The sequence below is a fragment of the Pygocentrus nattereri genome, chromosome 1 (genome assembly GCF_015220715.1).
Source record: "Pygocentrus nattereri isolate fPygNat1 chromosome 1, fPygNat1.pri, whole genome shotgun sequence".
NCBI lineage: Eukaryota > Metazoa > Chordata > Actinopteri > Characiformes > Serrasalmidae > Pygocentrus > Pygocentrus nattereri.
The window spans coordinates 47,140,204-47,159,664 of record NC_051211.1 but is presented as its reverse complement, the minus strand read 5'-3'; the positions used below and the strand labels follow the sequence as shown (position 1 = coordinate 47,159,664).

The 19,461-nt window shown below is 40.0% G+C and overlaps 1 protein-coding gene across 1 annotated transcript in view; it reads right to left on the bottom strand.

The window, feature by feature from the left end:
- Window positions 1-1,854: 1,854 nt before the first annotated feature.
- sema3aa (sema domain, immunoglobulin domain (Ig), short basic domain, secreted, (semaphorin) 3Aa) overlaps window positions 1,855-19,461 on the bottom strand; it is a 54,493-nt gene continuing 36,886 nt past the window's right edge. The window contains exons 8-17 of the mRNA XM_017712213.2: window positions 19,030-19,144; window positions 18,798-18,867; window positions 16,436-16,580; window positions 14,704-14,923; window positions 13,898-13,989; window positions 13,737-13,778; window positions 13,468-13,625; window positions 9,168-9,235; window positions 7,496-7,641; window positions 1,855-4,550 (exon numbers count right to left, since the gene is read on the bottom strand). Of these exons, the coding sequence (XP_017567702.1) occupies window positions 3,831-4,550; window positions 7,496-7,641; window positions 9,168-9,235; window positions 13,468-13,625; window positions 13,737-13,778; window positions 13,898-13,989; window positions 14,704-14,923; window positions 16,436-16,580; window positions 18,798-18,867; window positions 19,030-19,144 (1,776 nt within the window). The 3' untranslated portion in view covers window positions 1,855-3,830. The remainder of the gene's footprint in view (window positions 4,551-7,495; window positions 7,642-9,167; window positions 9,236-13,467; window positions 13,626-13,736; window positions 13,779-13,897; window positions 13,990-14,703; window positions 14,924-16,435; window positions 16,581-18,797; window positions 18,868-19,029; window positions 19,145-19,461) is intronic.

The window sequence follows — 19,461 nt, the reverse complement described above, 5'->3', positions numbered from 1 at the left end:
TAGAGCAAGAAAAATAACAAAACTAAACAGCCACCCCCTGTAACATGCAAAGTGTAAGCCAATATTTATGAATACCAATCAGCTATAACATTAAAACCTCCTTGTTTATATGCTCTTTGTCATTTTTTCAGCTCCATTATATCCAGTCTATCTGTTTTTCTACATACTTTATTTGCCTCTTTTTACTTTTCTTACTCAGAAGGCTTGAAAACTGATGACGAGTACACTTGGTTTTGCATGACACGGAAGTGAATTAGATTCTGCTGTAATTTGTATCTTCTTAAAAATGTATATATTTTCCCTTAATGTCAGCTGTGCTATAGTGCTCTTGTCACTTGCTGCAAATGTGGTTGCAACTTTTGATCCAAGTAGCTGCACATGTAGCTAATTTCACAATTTCAGTCAGTGTTGACATTGCAAAGTTTCTCGATGGTGAATGATGTGTATTCATATTAGATACCTAGGGAGCTGGTGCTGTCACTGCATGCACAGAGAATTGAAGCCATTTAGATAGCATATTGTTAATTTGCACTTCTGTGGATTTATTGAAAAATGCCCCCTTTCAAAATGCAGATAACAGAAATGTTGAGATGCACTGCTTTTTCTAGCAACAAGACCCAATTTATGGGTTGTGGCAATTATTTCATGAGTAAATATTCTTGTCTTATTATCTGACTAATGGAATCTAAGGTAGGCTGATCCATTTCATCAGGTTGGGTGTAGCTGTAGAAGATATGGATATGCAGGTTCGAAAAGACAAATAAATTGTGCATTATCTTGTGATTCTTATTAGGATTTTGACTGAGCATTCGTCCTAGAGCAGCAGTAGAGAACACTGAATGCATGCAACTTATGTTTGTGGTCACAAATTGCTTGTATCTGTAACAAAATATCTGAATCATACTAAACACATTCTGTTCAACTAGTTCTCAGCTGACCAGCTTAGCAGTTTGCCAACAGGCTATCCAATAGTATTCAGACCAAAACTGGCTGATGATGCTATTGGGTTTGTTTCTCAGGGGTTGGTTTAATCCTCTGAGTCCCAGTGAAGGGAAATCTTAATGCTTAAGCAGAACGAGACATTTTAGAAACTGCATACTTCCAACATTGTGGGAACAGATTGGGGAAGACCCTTTCCTGTTCCAGCTCCAGTGCACAAACCAAGGTCCATAAAGGCATGGCTGGGTGAGTTTGGTGTGGAAGAACTTGACTGGCCCACACAGCACAGAGCCCTGACCTCAAGCCGCTCAAACACCTTTGGGATGAACTAGAATGGAGATTACGAGCCAGGCCCTCTCGTCCAACATCAATGCCTGACCTCACAAATGCTCTTCTGGATGCATGAGTAGAAATTCCCACAGACACACTTCAAAGTCTTGTAGAAGGCTTCCTAGAAGAGTGGAAGCTGTAATAGCTGCAAAGGAGGGACCAACTGCATATTAATGCCTATGGGTTTAGAATGGGATGTCAATGAAGCTCCTTTGGGTGTAATGTTTAGGCATCCCAAAACTTTTGTCCATATAGTGTATACCTATCTGTGGAAGCAGTTGTGTACCTGCTTGTGTAGAACAAATTCTTGCATCCACAATAATACTTTCTGGATCATAATGGTCATAATGCTGTGACTTTGTGTTACGGTGGATGTGCATGTCTTTGGCCGGAGGGGCTTACATATGGAGGATGTGAGATCGAAAAGACTTCTTTAGTGGCTTCATCTGGCAAAAGCTAGAAAGAATCACTGACATCATTATAAGTATTGAACACACAGAGCTACATGCAGAGAGCTGCAACTTCAGTGCTTTATAAGTTCCTCAGGACACCCAAGGGCATGCGATATAAAAGACCACCCTAAAATGATAGAGGAAATATTTATTTAGACAACCGAATGCATGCCAGAAACACCCATCGACAGTTATAAGAGCTCCCAACTCCCTCATATCCCCTCTCCAGCCCAAGACGAAACAAGTCTGAAGCAAGAGATTTGGGGAGTGCCATCTGGTGGACATAGCTTTGTATTGCATTGAAACATCATACATTTGAGGAGGGTGGGATGGGGATATTTGTACAAAAGATTACAGTTTTATAATACGCAAAAAGGGTCAGACATATTTATCTTCGTATAAGTAAAACCAAATAAAAAATATTCACATCTCTTTTGCTCGGGGCAAGGAAGTGACCTCACACAAAACACTGACACTAAAGAAGATGCACTAAGAATGCACATGCAGTTTGTACTCATTGGCTCTCAGTGAGACTTTCACCCTACACATTCTTACAGGAGATTCACAGCTAATGGTGTGGGCGTTCAGTAACTTCACAGGTTATTCATACCAAATTTCTCTGCTATTTATCCAATATTCATACCATATTTTTTCCAATTTGATGAGTGTGTGATACAGAGACAAGGCAATGACATACAGACAGATTTACTTGGGGGCTTTACAGAGAAGTAATAAAGGAAAGAGAGAGACAGAGATTTATTTCTCAAGGGGGGGTGGGGGGGGGTATTGAGAGATATTTAAAGATTCGACTAAATTCTTGCACCATTTTGGGTTAATAAGAGTGTCGGTTGATCTGCAACACACAAACATATGTAAAATGCTAAAAAAAGGCAAAAATATTGGTCCATCTATGCGCATCACCACACTCAGTCACTTTTGTTTACATTTGAACTCAAAACATCATAATATCATAATAATATCAAAAATAACTGTAACCCTTTAAAAAAAATCGGCAATAAATAGTCAAGTGGTGTCTGGCTGTATATATTTACACTCTATATTTCAGCCTAATCTACAACATAGACTGTAAGAGGACATTTGTATGAGGCAAAAGAGCATAAAAATAAGTTAAAATTAAAACAGTGAAGGTTATGGCAATAACCGAACACAGCGTCTTTCAGAAGATGCAGCAGTTAGCATGACACGTTATCATTTATTTCGAATGAAACCAGAATTCTGCAGATCTATCATGAACAACCCCCTGTAGTTTGAAACTTGATTTTTTAATAGTTTAGCTATGCCACTGACTTGAGAAAGCTTATGTATTCAATTAAACGACATGCACGACATATTTGAATTCTGTCCTTTGGAGAAATGGTCCTTGTCCATTTGGATCACTTGGTAATTATGAATACACAGCAACTAATTAGGCTAACGTTTAAGTTGAAATGGCTACAAGGATCAGAGGTCAGACGGGCTGTCGTTTACGCATGCCTCAGTCTTGTATCCGTGGTTAACTCAGTTATTCTCCATACAGTGGCCACTATAATACTCCTATAATACAGTTCTTATGAATCAGAGTGACCAGACATCTTTCAGTCCATATTAACGAGTGCTGTCTGATCTAGAACCAAGGCATTATGTCATTGAATGACACAGTCCTCCAAGAAGGATGAACAAATATTTTTCTTTTATTCCTAAATAAAACACATCCGTTTCCATGGAAGCTTCCCAGCGTTCTCCAAACAGCTTGGGTGGTGGAAGCAGTCTTGGAAATGGTGATTCCTCTCTAACTCCAAGATGGAAGTGTCCCATGGGATACCACGCACACATGCCCTTTAGCGTCAGAACGTTATGTACAGGATAGTGTATCAGTCTACTTGAATACACACTACTGCAAAATGTTCTTTTTCACTGTAATTGTGCTTCCACTGGTAAATCAGTAACATGAAGTTCAAAACTTCTAAGTTTACAGTTTTTTTTTCAGTTTTTTTGTGCTTTTGTTTGAATCTTTGCAATGTACACATGTATGACGATTGTTGTATGTCTGTATGTTTAGGAGTGCAAATGGGTGGATCTGATGTATGTATATGTTTCCGATCTGCAACTTCACACGCTGCGTGGTGGTCTCTGTTGCTCGTGGGTGCGGCGGTTGCGTCCCCTCTTGTTCTCTTGGACCTGTTTCCACTTGGCTGTGTTGGGAGGTGTTCTTCGGGCTGGTGGGCTGCCTCTCTTCCCCTGACTTTGAGTTACTTGAGTGCTCTGAGCTTTCGGGCTGATGGGGCTGGGTCTGGGGCTCTGGCTCTCTGTGCTTGTGGTGCCCTGTAGTTGGCTTCTCTGTGTCCCAGCCATCTTGGGCAGATTTTGGCCTCTAGGAACGTTTGTTGCTTTTGGGCCACTTGATGCTCTCTGGTCGTTCTGATTCTGTCCCAAAGTCTGCAAGCCCTGGCTGACAGGCTGAACAGCTTTCTGAGCCTGCGCAAGGCCTGGCCCAGCCCTGGGAGCTTTCTTGCCGCGTTGCTTGCGCTCTTTCTTCCAGACTTGCTCACAGAACTCATCCACACTGTGCAGGTCCGGATGCTCCAGCAGGCTCAGGAAGTCACGATACCACAGCTTGTGTTTGGGGATGGGCTCACGTTCGGCAGTGCCCGTGCGCAGCAGCAGTTCTCCGATCCGCTGGGACGGGATGACCTGCAGGGTGAGACGCAGCAGTGGCTGGATGAAGCCATGCTCTACTGCATGGCAGTGGTACACTCCAGTGTCAGCCTGGGTCAGGCTGCGGATCAGCAAGCCTCGCTCAGTGTGACTCACCCTCTCATCCAGCTTGATCTGAGAGGCAGAGAGAGAGAAAGGTATATATTCATAATGCAATCACATTAAAAATAATGGAAACATGTGGTGCGGTCTAATCGGGAGGCAGCATTTTAAGGCAGTGTTTACACACCCCTGAGACAAAGCTTGTCCCATTCGAAAGGCAGTATAAGTCAGCTGCGTACTACAGAGCCTTATTTTGACCAAATCTGAAGGCAGCATTGCATGTATCCTTCTAAGTGAAGGTAATTCCACAATGACATGTTCACCTGTTCATCACCCGGGAGTTCCATTGCTTTAGTTTGATATACATGGTGGATGAAGTGGAAAAGTTTGCAAACGTACTTTGCTAAGAACTTATTATTAAACTCACATTTTGTATCCCAGTGGAATGGTGGTAGTACATGAAGTTAAAATGTGGACACCCCTTGTCATGATGTAAATCATAATGTTATATTGTTAACTTTTTTTCTGCTGGATCTCCTTCTCTATATCTTGACTTTTGGAATTGAGAACTGACAAAAAAAAATATTGTGTGAAGCTCACTCTTGGAATTAGCTCCATTCCCTTGGAATCTGAATCAAAGTCAACTCAAGAATTTCTGGAATCAAACAGCTCTAGTGATGATTAATGGGAACTGAAGGGTGAAATATATTCCTATTCATTTGTCTTCCTGCTTTAAATGCTAGCTGGTGACAGAAAACAAATCCACAAATTTGTGATGCTAGTAGATCATGTCCTTTGCCCATCAAAATAAATGCAAGCAAACCATTTTGAAATAAACATTTTGTCATCACATTTATCTCTAATGCTGTTACTCAAAGAAAACAAGGCTACATTTACAACGCATTGCAGGCGGTCGTGATTGGTGAGGAACCCACCAAGTCCAGGTTTTACAAGTGGGCAGAGGCACATGGTCATCACAATGGCTGTAGTTGTCTCTGCTGTATCTACCGTCTTGCTGTTACCACAAAAATGCATGATATGCATCTTCTATTCTCTTTTCATAACTGTTTTGTGGAATAACCATTTTGCCTACTTGCAAGTCACTTTCCCCACACACTGCACAAAGGGCTCCAGTGGGGATTCTGTGGGATCCAGGCTACAGTGAGGAGATTATTTCAGCTTTTCAATGCCATTTGAGCCCTTAGCTTTTTATGTAATGCTATTCCATCTTTAAATGACCCACAGATACCAGCTCCAGTACCAGCTGTACTGGTTCTATTCACCGGTTCTTCTACTGATTTGGAAGTGGTTGATTGAGTTTGTACTACAAGTGATATTATATAATGTTATTAGAAAATAGTCATATTAAAACTGTCGGTGTAGTCCAAAAATGTGTGTTTCTGCAGGCTGGAGTGGGTAGAGTGTGGGAGTTTGGGGTCATGCATGGGGTGAAAGGGCATTTGAAAGTGCACAGAGAGGGTTTCTTCTACAATAGGCAGACTGTAACTGGAGAGTTATTAGATCATCATCACGTCTGTTTGAGGGTTAGAGGTTACTCGAGCACTATCTGTTTCAGATCACTATCCGTAAGAGCAACACAGCTGTGAGTGGGTCTGTATCTCTCACTAGATTCTCTTATCAGCTCATATCATTCTCATTAAAATTCCTCATCTTCTAATATCTGCATAATTGCATCTTTAAGATGTAAACAAAACCACCAGAAAAACACCAGAAAAAAAAAGTTTGCTGTGAAATTCAGTTCACAGAGGCAGGATTGAGTCAGAGTTGTGGTCGTGATAGGAACCAGATGTCTGGAGCATTTAATACCTTTTGAAGCTTCCTTAAAGAAAACGATTACACAAAATGTTTTTTTAGAAATTCATAGTGGAGTGGTGCATGCAGGGTGTTTCGTAGCACCCAGCACCCAAATATTACCCAAAGAAACTGATTTTTATTAAATTTACCATTATTTTCCATCATCAACGTTACACATAAAATAAGTCACATGTAGCTTTAGAGGTAGTTTTAAATAGTAAAAAACCATTTGTGTTGTCGATATTGTGGCCCTTGGGTCCTGTCACCACCACTGTGAAAAATCTGAGTGGGTAAGTATCTCTACACTGATCCATTTCATATTAAACCACTTTGAATGACTTCTCAAATACTGAATTATGCAGAAAAAAAATTTCAGTTTCCCCATTTGGTTTATTTATAAATTTAGATCTGTGTATAAGAAGAACGTGAATAAGACTAGTAAGGAAGCTTTCACTTCATCTAATATACACTTAACCTATGCTTTCAAAACCAATGGGATCATGACAAAATCCCCTATATCATGTTTCATTATTAAGTTAATCAAATGCTCAACAAAATCAAATTTCACTGCAAGTAATTTGGACCATTCCTATTGGTCGAGTCATCAAGAAATCACACAATATAAAATAATAAAAATTAGAACAAATCAGTTTTTGACAGGACAGTTATGATGTACATCATATGTCCAAAAGTCTGAAGACACCTGCTCATCCAACAGTTCTTCTGAAATCAAGGGTATTAATAGGGGATGTGTACCCCCTTTGCTGGACTAACAGTCTCTACTCTTTTGGGAAGGATATACACTACCTGTTAAACCATTGCTATGAGGATTTGATTGAGCATTAGTGAGGTCAGGTACTAATAGTGCATGATTAGTTCTGGATCACTCTAGCTCATCCCAAAGGTATTGGATGGAGCTCCATTGCTCCAAAGAACACAGTTCCACCGCACCACAGCCCAATACTGGGGGTCCTTATGCCTGTAAGCTGATGCATGGTATTGAGTATGATGATCTTGGGCTCATGTTCAGCCACTCCAGAGTGTCCAATTCTACCAGCAATGCCTTTTGTGTAGATTATGTAAGCTGTGTGGGTCCAATTGACCACCTGTGTCAGCAGAAGGTGTACTTTAAAGTAACTGATTTCACTAGTTAGACGGGGTTGTGTGGAAATCCATTCAACTAACAATTGTGCGAGTGTTACCTCATGCTTGCGGTCATCGTTGGGTCTCTGGATCTGCCAGTAGATGAGAGCTCTTTGAGACTTTGAGCTACATTCCAGGAACATACTGCTGTTCTCCACTCCATACACACTCCTCTCATCCACACTGCTGTAGCCCTCCAGATCATCTATAACACACACACAAGCAAAAACACTCATGTATGAGTGGCATTTAGCCAAACCTCAGATGACACAAAACCCCCTGCCTGAGAAGTGTGAGGAAACAAATGGCTTAAATTCTCCTCCTGGAGATGCACAGCACTTCACAGTTTGAACTATTATTTGACTCAACACACCTGATCCAGCTCATTAACTAATGATGGAGCACTTCATGAGCTAGATCAGGTGTGTTGGGCAGGGAACAGTTGAAACTGTGCAGTGTTGGGGTGGTCAAGAGCAGGATTAAGAAACTTTGGCTTAAACTATACAGAAAGCATAGCAAAAATAAGCTTATGGTATGCAGTCTTATGTGTATTTTATATAATTATCAAATAACTAAAAATGTAGCTCAACATTGTTGCAATTAAGTTTAATACTTAGTCCTGATGCTTTAAGATATAAGCATTTGATTTGTTTTCTGTCCTATTCTTTATTGTGGTCAGTCAAAATCGGAACACTCTCTGCATCATCATAGCAAAGGAATCATATTTCATATATTTGTCAAAATATGTGTCAGGTTTGTAATGTATTTCCTTATATATATTATATATATATATATATATATATATATATATATATATATGAAAAAAAAGAACTATCGTATATATTTTGTATACATGTTCATGTATTTCAGTATGTGCAGTATATTGCTGTTGCCTGTTGCCAGAACAAAACCTCGTATCTCTAAAATGGTAACTTTACAAGAGAAGGAAAAAGCCTTCTTGATTTTTAATGCAAGTCAATGGAACCAGATTTTTTTCCAAGTCATTTTGGGTCATTTCTTTTACTCTCATCATTTTATTTTCATCATGAAATGCATGTACAATGTAAAGAGCAACAAGCATTTTCAAATTATGTCAAAAACGGGAAAAAGACAAAAATGGAGGTTTTGTTCCAACAACATCAATATGTTGGCACATACACCGATAAGCCACTTCATTAAGTATTGTTTCTACACTCTGGCACTGAGGTTTTTAAAAGCTCAGCACTGCTGTGTCTGATGCACTCATACCAGCACAACACAAACTAACACACCACCACCACATCAGTGTCACTGCAGTGGTGAGAATGATCCACCACCCAAAAAATGCCTGCTCTGTGGTAGTCCTAAGTGGTCCTGACCATTGTAGAACAGAATGAAAGGACAACAAAGCATGCAGAGAAACAGATGAACTACAGTCTGTAACTGTAGAACTGCATGCATATGGTAAGTGGAGCTGATAAAACAGACAAAGGGTGGAGATACAGGGAGGTGTACTTTGTATGTACTATGTATTTTTTTCCATATGGGTCATTTTTGCTTTGCTCAGCCTTTTATGACAAATAGCCTCTCTGACTAAGCTGTTCTGGCCCTGGGGCTGGTGATTGGTTAAAAGGCTTATTTTCAACTTGCAGCCTTTTGAAATATCAGCTTTGCCAAAGCCAATACTGCAATGCTCTTTAATAAATGACAAACTGTGTGCAGCTCTAATCTGATGTATGTGTTTCTGGTTACCATTATGATGCAGATCAGAGCACTGTGAGAGAGGGTCTCCATTTCTGATGTCTTGCCGTCTTGTTCTCCTGCAGAAAAATAACAAGACATATCACTGAAAATCCATTTTACATTTCTACTTAAAAATAAAAGCTGTACTATGCTTTTATGCACTGATGCATACAGATCCAGTTTAAGGCACCATGTGTTTCATGCAAGAACTGCTGCACACCACTAGAGGGCACTGTTGCTCCATTCAAGGAACTGTACTTTAGCGAAGTAGCCTTGGCTTTCAGCGAGAGGGGAAAAAGAAGCTGGCACGCACAACAAATGCTGGAGCACCAGTTGGTGCTCACAGCAAAATGACTCATGGCTGGGAGGCCTTCCATAGATGCGTTATGGAACTCCACACTGCAGCACCTTCTGATGTCCACTGAAAATGGGGGGACTGTGCGGCCTGCAGTCCTGAAAGCCTCTTTCAGTATGTCTCTGGTCCAAGCTGAATCCAGGGCTTTTATGGCAGCTTTGTTTTATGCAAAAGCAGTGCCTCTACCTCTATGCCACTGCCAAGGGCCAGGCACTGGGGCCCGGCCAAGACTTGTATCCGTTTATATTTTAGAAATACATAAAAAGGCACAGAGGATTTCCTGCACTAAATGGAAAATCCAAACTTCAGGCCTTGCCGGAGTCGAGACTGTTTTGTTATAGCAGATAATAAAGAGTGAGAGGGAATGTGAAGGTGGAGGGGAGTTTAGAGGGAAAATCTGGAGATCAGACTGACTCTGCAGGGGAAGAGAGAGAGATATGAGCAAGAGCTTAAAAACACCTTCGGTTTCTGTCACCGCGCCCTCGCAAGATCTCCAGAGCTTAATATATCTCTCTTAATATATCTCTCTGTCTCTCACTCCCATCTCTGTTTGTATATCTCTTGCCCTGTAATTCAGCCTTGCTCTCAAACACACTCCTTGTCTCTGCGATCAGGCCGCATGTGTGAGATGCGGTCAAAAGTCTGTTTCTCATTGCTGCTGGAGTGAAAATATTTGGAGAAGAGTGGAGTGCCCTAGCAGTGCTGACCATGCAGGCGTGCCCACTTCTGGCCAAAGGGGAAATGGGAGGTTTGAGACTGTGGCTGCATATGGCACCCAATAGGAGTGGGAAACATGGCTAGACTGTAATATCATGAAACTTGGATGAAGCAGTGGATTTAAAAATCTATCAAAACTAGAAGCCATTCTTCTTCTATTGTTACAAGCTTGACACATCATCTGAAGAACCATTTCACCATGCAAAGAACCATTTGGCATGCAAATTGTTCTTGGAATGTTCATGGTTCTATACAGAACCTATATTTTCACTAAAGAACCCTTGAAGAACCATCTTTTTTCAGAGTGTACAGCATTTCAAGTAATGCACACCTACAGCTTAGAATGTCCAAATGCATGGCAAGAGGTACTGGCAACTGTAAACATTAAATCTAGTCAATATGCATATTTTTCATTATGAGAATGATGTAAGAATGTTATTTAATTGATCTATTTCTAGAGGTTTTTTACCTGTTTTAGGTGATATTATGTAGTAAAGGTAGTAGATTTCATTGGCAGATTTCAAGAAAAAATCTGGAAGTAATGGAATAAGATATCTCTAGATAAAATGACTTAAAACAAATTTAAAAACTGTCAATGTCAAGTAATAGGTTAAATTCCAAATAGGTTGATTACTAACATAACATTTTCACAACAGTGTCATAATGAGAAAAAAACCCATATCCAAATTTTTAGACTTTTCTCCTTTAATCCCATTTTCAATTTTTTCGCGGTTTTATGTACCAAAACCAACCAAAATGATTTTTCACAGGACCATTTCCAACCTCTCTTTATCTCTTTTAACCAACTGTTTTTATTTTGTCTTTAAGACTGATGTATGTAAATGAGCTCTGCTCTGATTGGCCTCCTTTCAATGTACTTTTTTTGAAAACCAGTGAAGACTGAACCACTTCTTATAACTTCAGTGTGAATGGATGGAGCTGCAGCAGTCTGAATAGTTGGATATACAGAGTTGGGATGTTTTCTGTGACATCACATAGTTTTCATATAACTATGAAGTGAGCTGTATGTTTTAAAACTTTACCAGTATTTACATACTACAGTTGTTTGGGAACCCCTAGTCAAAAAAAAAAAAAAGATTTTCTAAGTGAAAATATTAGGAGAAAAATGTAAAATGTGACCTGTGCAAAAGTTATTTTATACATTTTATGTTTATTTTATTTAAATAAATATAAATTGTGTACTAAAATGTGTGGACAATGCCCTTTTGAAGTTTGTTTCCTTTAGAGGACATGGTAACATATTTTCACTTCATTTTTGCAGTGTATGCTATCTTAGATTCCCAGCAATGTCGGAATTCAAATAATTTCCACATGATAGAGCAAAACCTCAGATATGCAGTTGATATGCAGCTTATCATGACACAATTTGCCATGATGACATTATTATATTGTCATATCCACCCACCCAAATACCACCACTGCAGGGAGTATGTGTGTGTCCATACACTTTACTGGAGGGTGGGATTTGTTAACTGTGTGTGGTGTGGAGTTCAGTATCTTTGTGTTTGAGAGACTCCATTGGCTTTACTGAAGTGTGTGAATCTCCTATGCTGTGGTCTAAGCGATGTAGGTGGTATAATATATTTAAAGGAAGCAGAAGCACACTGAGGGTGGTGTGTGTGAGTGTGGTATGGGATGAAGGGCAGAATGTGTGTTTTTAAGGGTAGAGTTTGTACTGCTTGGCTTCTGAGCACTTGTGGAGCGACATGTGGTGGTGTGGTGGTCAGAATGCTGAAAGCTGAAATTCCAAAGCTAGTTCCATAACATGGAACTCTACTGCAGAAAGAATACTGCACACAGACCACTTGATACATACACAGTATGCAAATCAAATGCAATCTGTTTAGCTTGTTGGCAAAAATATGCATGACTGGCAGCGCAAAGCCACAAATGTACCTGACACAGGTATGCAAATGATAATATCTGTCCAACACAATACAAATGCATAGTCTTGGGTGTTTTCTTAAGTTAAAAGAGTGATTATAAGTCCTCACTACACAAGGGGATGATAAATTGCAAACAGGGCCAACTATGATTGTAGTTTTTACAGCCAAATTGGGCAATGGACTTTTTTTCTCAAAATTTATTAGCTTTTTGTAGATGTTAAGCACCTTATTGGATCTGGCTTGTAACAAACTCACTCACTCGTGTTTAGCAGGCTGAAGATTCTCCACAAATGGTTGATATTAGCACTCCAGTAACTTCTGGTGCTTTGCATCAATGGCACTGTGTGTCTTTAATTTTTTTCCTGAAGCTCTCATTGTGTGGGCTAAATTAAGACACAAAACACACTAACCCATTTCCAGTACTTTCTATTAGCTATAGTCTCAATATGAATAATACTTTGGTGTTCATTAAGCCAATGTTCTTAACCCTGTAAAAGGCCAGGGATCCAAAGTTTTATTACATGTCTCTATAACCTAAGAATAGCTCAACTAGTCCCTGTAGTTACCAAATAATAAGCCTTTGTATGTAATAAGCCTGACATTTTAAGTAGTTTAAAAAATCTGATCCTTATTTAAATAACATGAATCAAATAAAAATCTCACAGGAAAGCAAGAGACAACTGGCTATCTTGCCCAATAAGTCATACATAAAATCAATGTGTTAATCATTGTGGCAGCAGCGTTTAAAAACAGCATGAATGCATGTAGCTAAACTAATTCTGACTCTGTATCAAATTAAAGTGTTCATAATTTAAATGCACTATTATTACAATAGCCACAATACTATGGATGATGTCTGTAATAGCATGCCTTGCTACAATGCTCTGAATGTATCTTGCAGTTCAATTGATGTTACTTTATGAATGATCAGGTTACACATTATTGAATGCAATTACAGGTGTATGCAAAAGTTTGGGCACTCCTGGTCAAATTATGTTTTGATGTTTTCAAGTGAAAAGTAAACACATTCTCTAGAGATTATGCACATTTACTGTTTATTTGCTGAATTTAAGATATTGGGAACACAATAAAACATAAATTGTGGCCTGTGCAAAAGTTGTGGCATATTTTTTGTCATGTTTTGTTTTTTCCCATCTTGTTAAACTCAAATAAATAGAAACTGTGCTTAGGAAAATGATGTATTTCAGGATTTTAATACTTGCATGAGTTTTGTTTCTGGAATAGCTGACCAAACGTGTGTTAAACATCTTGTAATGACTGGCTAAATGGAAAGTCTAACTGGGTCTGCCTGCTGTGAAAGCTGACTGACCTCTTAGCAGTAGGGAAATATCTAGAGCACTCTGTTCCATCCCAGGCGCAGTATGGATCTCTGGCCAAACAGCATTCAGCGCAGGCTTTTCCGTACACCTCACAGCGATGCAGAGGCATCTGTGATATTCCCACAGCAGAACCCAGGTACAGCTGTTGCTGTTGAGGCAGGCAAACACAAAAGCAGTGAGAACAGACCCACAAGCACTTCACTGACATTTAATGGCAACACGCTGAGCAGTATGGGCTGGCAGCCATCAGCAGACTCACTTGTTTAGTGGAGAGTTCCATGGCAGTGATGGGGGTTGGCTCCTACAGGGAAAACACACAAGCTCTGACTCATTGGTATTTTTCACTTGCTGTAATAAACATTCTTAAATAAGTCTCTGGCTACAGTAACTGCTGTTGGTCAAGCGGTATTGAGTATATACCCTGAAGACGGTCATCTCCTCCAGCACCACCTCTTCGAGGTCATGCCAGCTCTCCCTGGGAATGGTCACTACCTTCAACACTGTGCCCAGATCTGCCCACGAAAAGCAAAAACACATTTAACTGATTCTGTTAACCTTCATACTTTGATCTGACTTGGCTCTTACATAAGAATGCATCTGCATTTGATTGCTTTGCATGTGTATAGCAGATCAAAGGTGTCTAAACCAGTTTGCACTATACAGTTTAAATTCTAATCCAACACACCTGCTCCTCGAGACCTTGATTAGCTAGATCAGGGGTTCTCAACTCAAGCCCTTGGGACCTACAGCTCTGCACAGCTTTAAGTATCCCTTACTCTAGTACACCTAAACCAGCTTAATAGCAAATAATCAGGCCCTTGACAAGCCAGGTTAGGTGTGTTGGGGCAGAGAATGGTTGAAATACAGGACAATGGGTTCCCAGGACTGGAGATGAGAACCCTTGAGTTAAGATTAAGATTAAGAGACCCTTTTTATTCCCACAACGGGGAAATTTCACCTCCGCATTTAACCCATCTGTGAAGTGAAACACCACATACACTCTAGTGAGCACGCACACACACTAGGGGGCAGTGAGCACACTTGCACAGAGTGGTGGGCAGCCCAATCCGCAGCACCTGGGGAGCAGTTGGGGGTTAGGTGTCTTGCTCAAGGACACCTCAGGGGATCGAACCGGCGACCTTCCGGTCACAAGGCTGGATCCCTAACCTACAGCCCACGACTGTTAGAGCACATGTATAAAACTGAGAGGGTTATGGGATACTGGCCTGTTCCAATGAACATGACATCATACTGGCCGTCCTCAGCCTCCACTCTGTCCACCACCAGCTGGGTGAACTGGTACTCAGCGTCTGTCCGCACCACGATGGGCCGGCCACCTACTGGCTGCACTGGGTTATACATGGCTGGGTGCAGACGTGCAAACGTGATCACATCATCTGGGAGGTCTTTGGTGGAGTCGAAGCCACCAAAGGTCTTACTAGGGCACTGAGAAGAAAATGGAGAACAAGTTGAGGTTACCCCAATTGGCCATTCTGGTAACACTTCAGTATAGGGGGGGCATTAGAATGCCTTTGTAACGTTCTTATTTAGCTTTATCAAACTAAATTAAGCAATAATTATCAAGCTAAATTAAGCAAATCAAGCACTTGTTTTTATGTGTATTATGTGTCAATCTTTTGCACAGAACTTTAAATATCCAATATTGTCATTATTATTATTAAGCCCTATCAAGACAATAGCTAATTAACTGCCTGCTTCTTACTGCTTACTGAGCAATAAAAACAATCAAGTACTTCCAGAGAAATCTACTTGCTGCTTACTAAAGTAATAATGGACAGTCAACTAATTATCAGCTATTGGCTTGAAAAGTTAGTCACTAATTATTGGCTTGATTAGGCTTATAAGGACAAAATAATAGACACCTGAGATGTTGCGCAAGAGACTGATACATAATACACAAACAAAGTGTCCTAGAAAGTGTTTCATTCACACCCGTAATTGCTTTAAAAAGTATTAATGAGCAGTTAATTAGCAGCTATTGGCTTTCTAAGGCTTAATAAGGGCAATACAAGGACATTTACAGTCATACCTCTATACTGAAGTGCAGCCATGATGTTTTAAGCTTTTGTTTGACTGCATAAATATTATCACATTACATAACATTACATGATATGACATGTAACTAACAACAACTAACAGCTAACAATCACTATTTTATACAAGTGCTTCCCAACCCTGGTTATACACACCCTCAGGAAGGATGTGTTAATTAGCAGAATAATTGGGTCAGGTATGTTAGAGCAGGTCCAGGAGTAGCCTCCTACTCCCAGGCTACTCCTCGACCAAGATTAGGAGCCACTGTTTAATATCACAGTCTAAATGTAGCACATGCTAGATATGCTATAGTGCTGCTATAGTGCTGCGCTAGCTAAAAGGCTGAGGTCTTTTTTGATAGTCCTTTTTTGATAGTCTTGTAACCAGAGTGTGAGGCCAACTTGTTAAACATTTGGTTCTGATTTGTGGTGATCTGATTCTAACAAAGGGTACGGCCCTCTAAAAGCTGCCCCAAATTCCTGTAGTCCATTTCTTTGACATAAAATACAACCGATAGCACAAACAACGCAAGCTAATTACTGAAATGCTTGTGTTACTTAATGCAACTGTTGGCATTGCAGGAGGTCATTTTAATCTTACCACATGTGTTCTCTGGCACATCTACATCCTTATTTGGATATTTGTACATCCATGCAGCTTACATTACACATATGGACTAATGACAGGCTTACTGAACATCAGACATTGTTGATGAATGCACCCTTTACCCCTACTTTGAGTTCCACCTTCATAAGTCAGTTTTGGATTGAGCCAAAAATGTCACACTCATTTTGTTCACACCCTAGTTCATAAAAACCTCTAGCCCAAAATGTGTTATGGTTTCTTATAATGAGAAACTTCTGGCTCTTTAAGACTACGTTAAAAGTATGTGCAGAAACTCACTGTGCCAGGGCGAGGGTAGGGCACTCTGCCTTGGAAAGGAACCCACTGATAATTGGGCCCATCTCTGTGGGCATAAGGGCCGAGAAACACTCTCCTGATGTCGGCCATGCTGTACATGCAGATAGCCGATCCACGGAAGATATTACTGTGCGGAAAAAGAGAGGAAAGTAAAAATCTGGGAATGTTTGATCATAGTTTATGTATGTGAGTGTATGTATACAAGTTTGTGTGTGTGTGTGTGTGTGTGCATCTATGAGAATAATCAGTAATCAGTTCATGGAAGACGGATGGCGGAGCATTTGTAAAATGTTAATTAGTGAAAAATTCAATTAACCACGGGGCACATGAACACACTAATTCTCTTCCACTCAGTCAGGGGCTTCACACATACCCACCCGCATCCCTATGCCCACCCACACTCAGATAAAACATTGATCCAGCGCCGCAGCCTTCGAGGCTCATTAAGTGCTAATATTAAAAGCCAGTCCCCAGAATGCACTCCTATTCATCTCTGGAACGGAGCACTTAGAAAACCAATTAAAGCAGTCTAATTCCTCAAAGCTGGTAATTGAATTTTCGAGGGGCCGTGTTCTCTGCATACATTAGAGATGCAGCCAGGCAAGAATGCTGAACTGGCTCTGGCTGAGAGCCGCGCACCACGTTCTGCTTTTCTCGCCGCTTGACGGTGATTAATCGTGATGTGTTTGTCCTCTTCCTCATCTCTCACTTACACACACACAGAGGCAGCGTGTGTGAAAGCACTGCGTGCTCATCCATCATCTTAAAAGCCCCCCCCCATGTAACTCGTTTGTCTGCTTTTGTTCCGCCCTACGCCTACGTCTGCCCGCTTCTGGCTGCCCTGCCTGGTACAGAAACAGTCTGGCTGGTAGCAGAGGTTGTTTATCCCCCCTTTAAACCTTTGAGTTGTTACTGTTGTTTCGCTTTGGATTGACATTACATTACATAAATATGTACAGTCACACAAAAAAGTGTGAATACTTATGGTCAAAATATTGATTATTGAAGTTAACAAACTTACAGAGGGCATTTTTGTTGTAATAATTTGCAGAGTTGACATTTTTGGAAAAAAATAAAGCATAGAATATACAATATCCCATAACTTTTGCACAGGTCACATTTAATTATTTTTAAAAATATGTTCAATTCAGCATTGTGCATTAAAATATATGATGTGTTAATCTATTTTCACTTTGACCAGTATGTCTTGTTGGGACGAAAACTTGTGTCCATTTTTGTTGTTGTTTTTTTTTCTTTTTCTTACACTTCTTGGCCTGATTTGAAAACTCCAGCTGCCCTTTAAATTGTGTCAAAATACTGAAACGAATGGACCAATACAAATGGTCCAGAATTATTTGGAAGAAATCTCATTCAATTGTTATGTTAACTTAAAAACATGCATCTCCTACAGAGTTACGCCTTACAGAGATACAAAGTTTTGTTCTGACAGCTTTAATTTATAATTAGTTTATTGCTCAATTAAATCCATAGTTAGCTAGGGCTATTATATAATAGCCAAATAGCAGTTATTTGACAATATTATAAATGTTACTGCTATCCTTTTTCACAGTCATTAGATTTCACGTTCATATTATGGTGCAACAAATAAAAAATGTATTGGGTTGACTGGACTGAGGCTAATAAATGTAAATAAAAGAAAGCAGTAAATGCATTTAGTGAGACATGATGGGGCTGATGAAAACAGTCCTAACTTCCAATGTTCCAATTAGCATGTATTCTGGCCAAAAGTGTGCTTTTATTTTTACTCTCGTGAAGAACATTTACCTTTGTTTTACACTATAACTGCAGACATTTGATTCCACACTATTGATTCAACAGTACAACTAGTGTCAGCTAAGTGAAGATAGCTGACAACTGATCAGCCAGTTTGGCCACTTACATGGCCACCTATATTGTAGTCAATTAGTCATCAGCTAAAATGTCATGATCTTGACAGCCCTTCGGTTAGGTAATTATATTTATATTCTATATGTTCAAAAAGTAAGAGGAGGGGTTTCAAGGCGTGTACAGCCTAGAGGACCTAGGAGGTTTAATCTAATTTCCTATAAGCTTGACTGAGCTGCTCCTGATAGAGCAGGTAAGAGGGGGTTTGAATGTGAGCTGAAGAGGAATTTCCCATCCAGAGTGCATTGAGGTTGTCTAAGTCTAACTGGATTACAGAGGAGAGAGAGAGAGAGAGAGAGAGAGAGAGATACGTGTCTGAGGAGATGAGCCTGCAAATCGCATGCAAGCCTTAGAGGGGTGTTTGAGAGAGAAGGAGAGAAGGAAGGGAAGAAAGACTGAAGAAAGAGTGTTAACCACTTGCGTATGCATTGACTGTTACCTGGAGGTAGTGAAGACAGCATAGATCACTGGATTCTTGGGGTCTTTGGCAGTCATTAAGAACACATCCTCTGAAAGGCATAAGCATTGCAAACTAAATCTTTCAGGTTCTTTTGGACCTATATGGACAATTTCTGCTGATATTCGCCCAATGTTGAAACTCATTGATACCCCTATACCATTTAGGGGTCTTTGCACTGCACAGAGTGTAAAAATTAAGCCTGTATACTTACGGAGCTCATCAAAGTGCGTGTCTATGCCATTAAGCCCCGGGACTGAACAGGTCAGTTTAGCCTTTAGAAAGGTTGTCCATTTGTTCACCAGACTTCTGTGTCCTCCTTGGTCATTCTGGGTAAAGCACACACATATACACATTTAATAAACATTCTGTACTGTCAAAAGTCAGATACTACCCTTCATTTTCCACTTAATTTTCAGTAAAACAGCCACTAAGTACAAGCTATTCTTTTCTTGAGAATCAGGGGAAATAAAACATAATACATATATTTAACAGAGCATATCATTTGCAAGTATACATATGAGTACACAAATGTTTTCTTAAATTTGTTCTTGAGGAAGGTCCTAGGAAAACGTCTACATCAGGGTCCGAAAGGACGTGTAGTGGATTGTTTTGTATCAAACCCTCTTGGGAATATCTCTTGAAA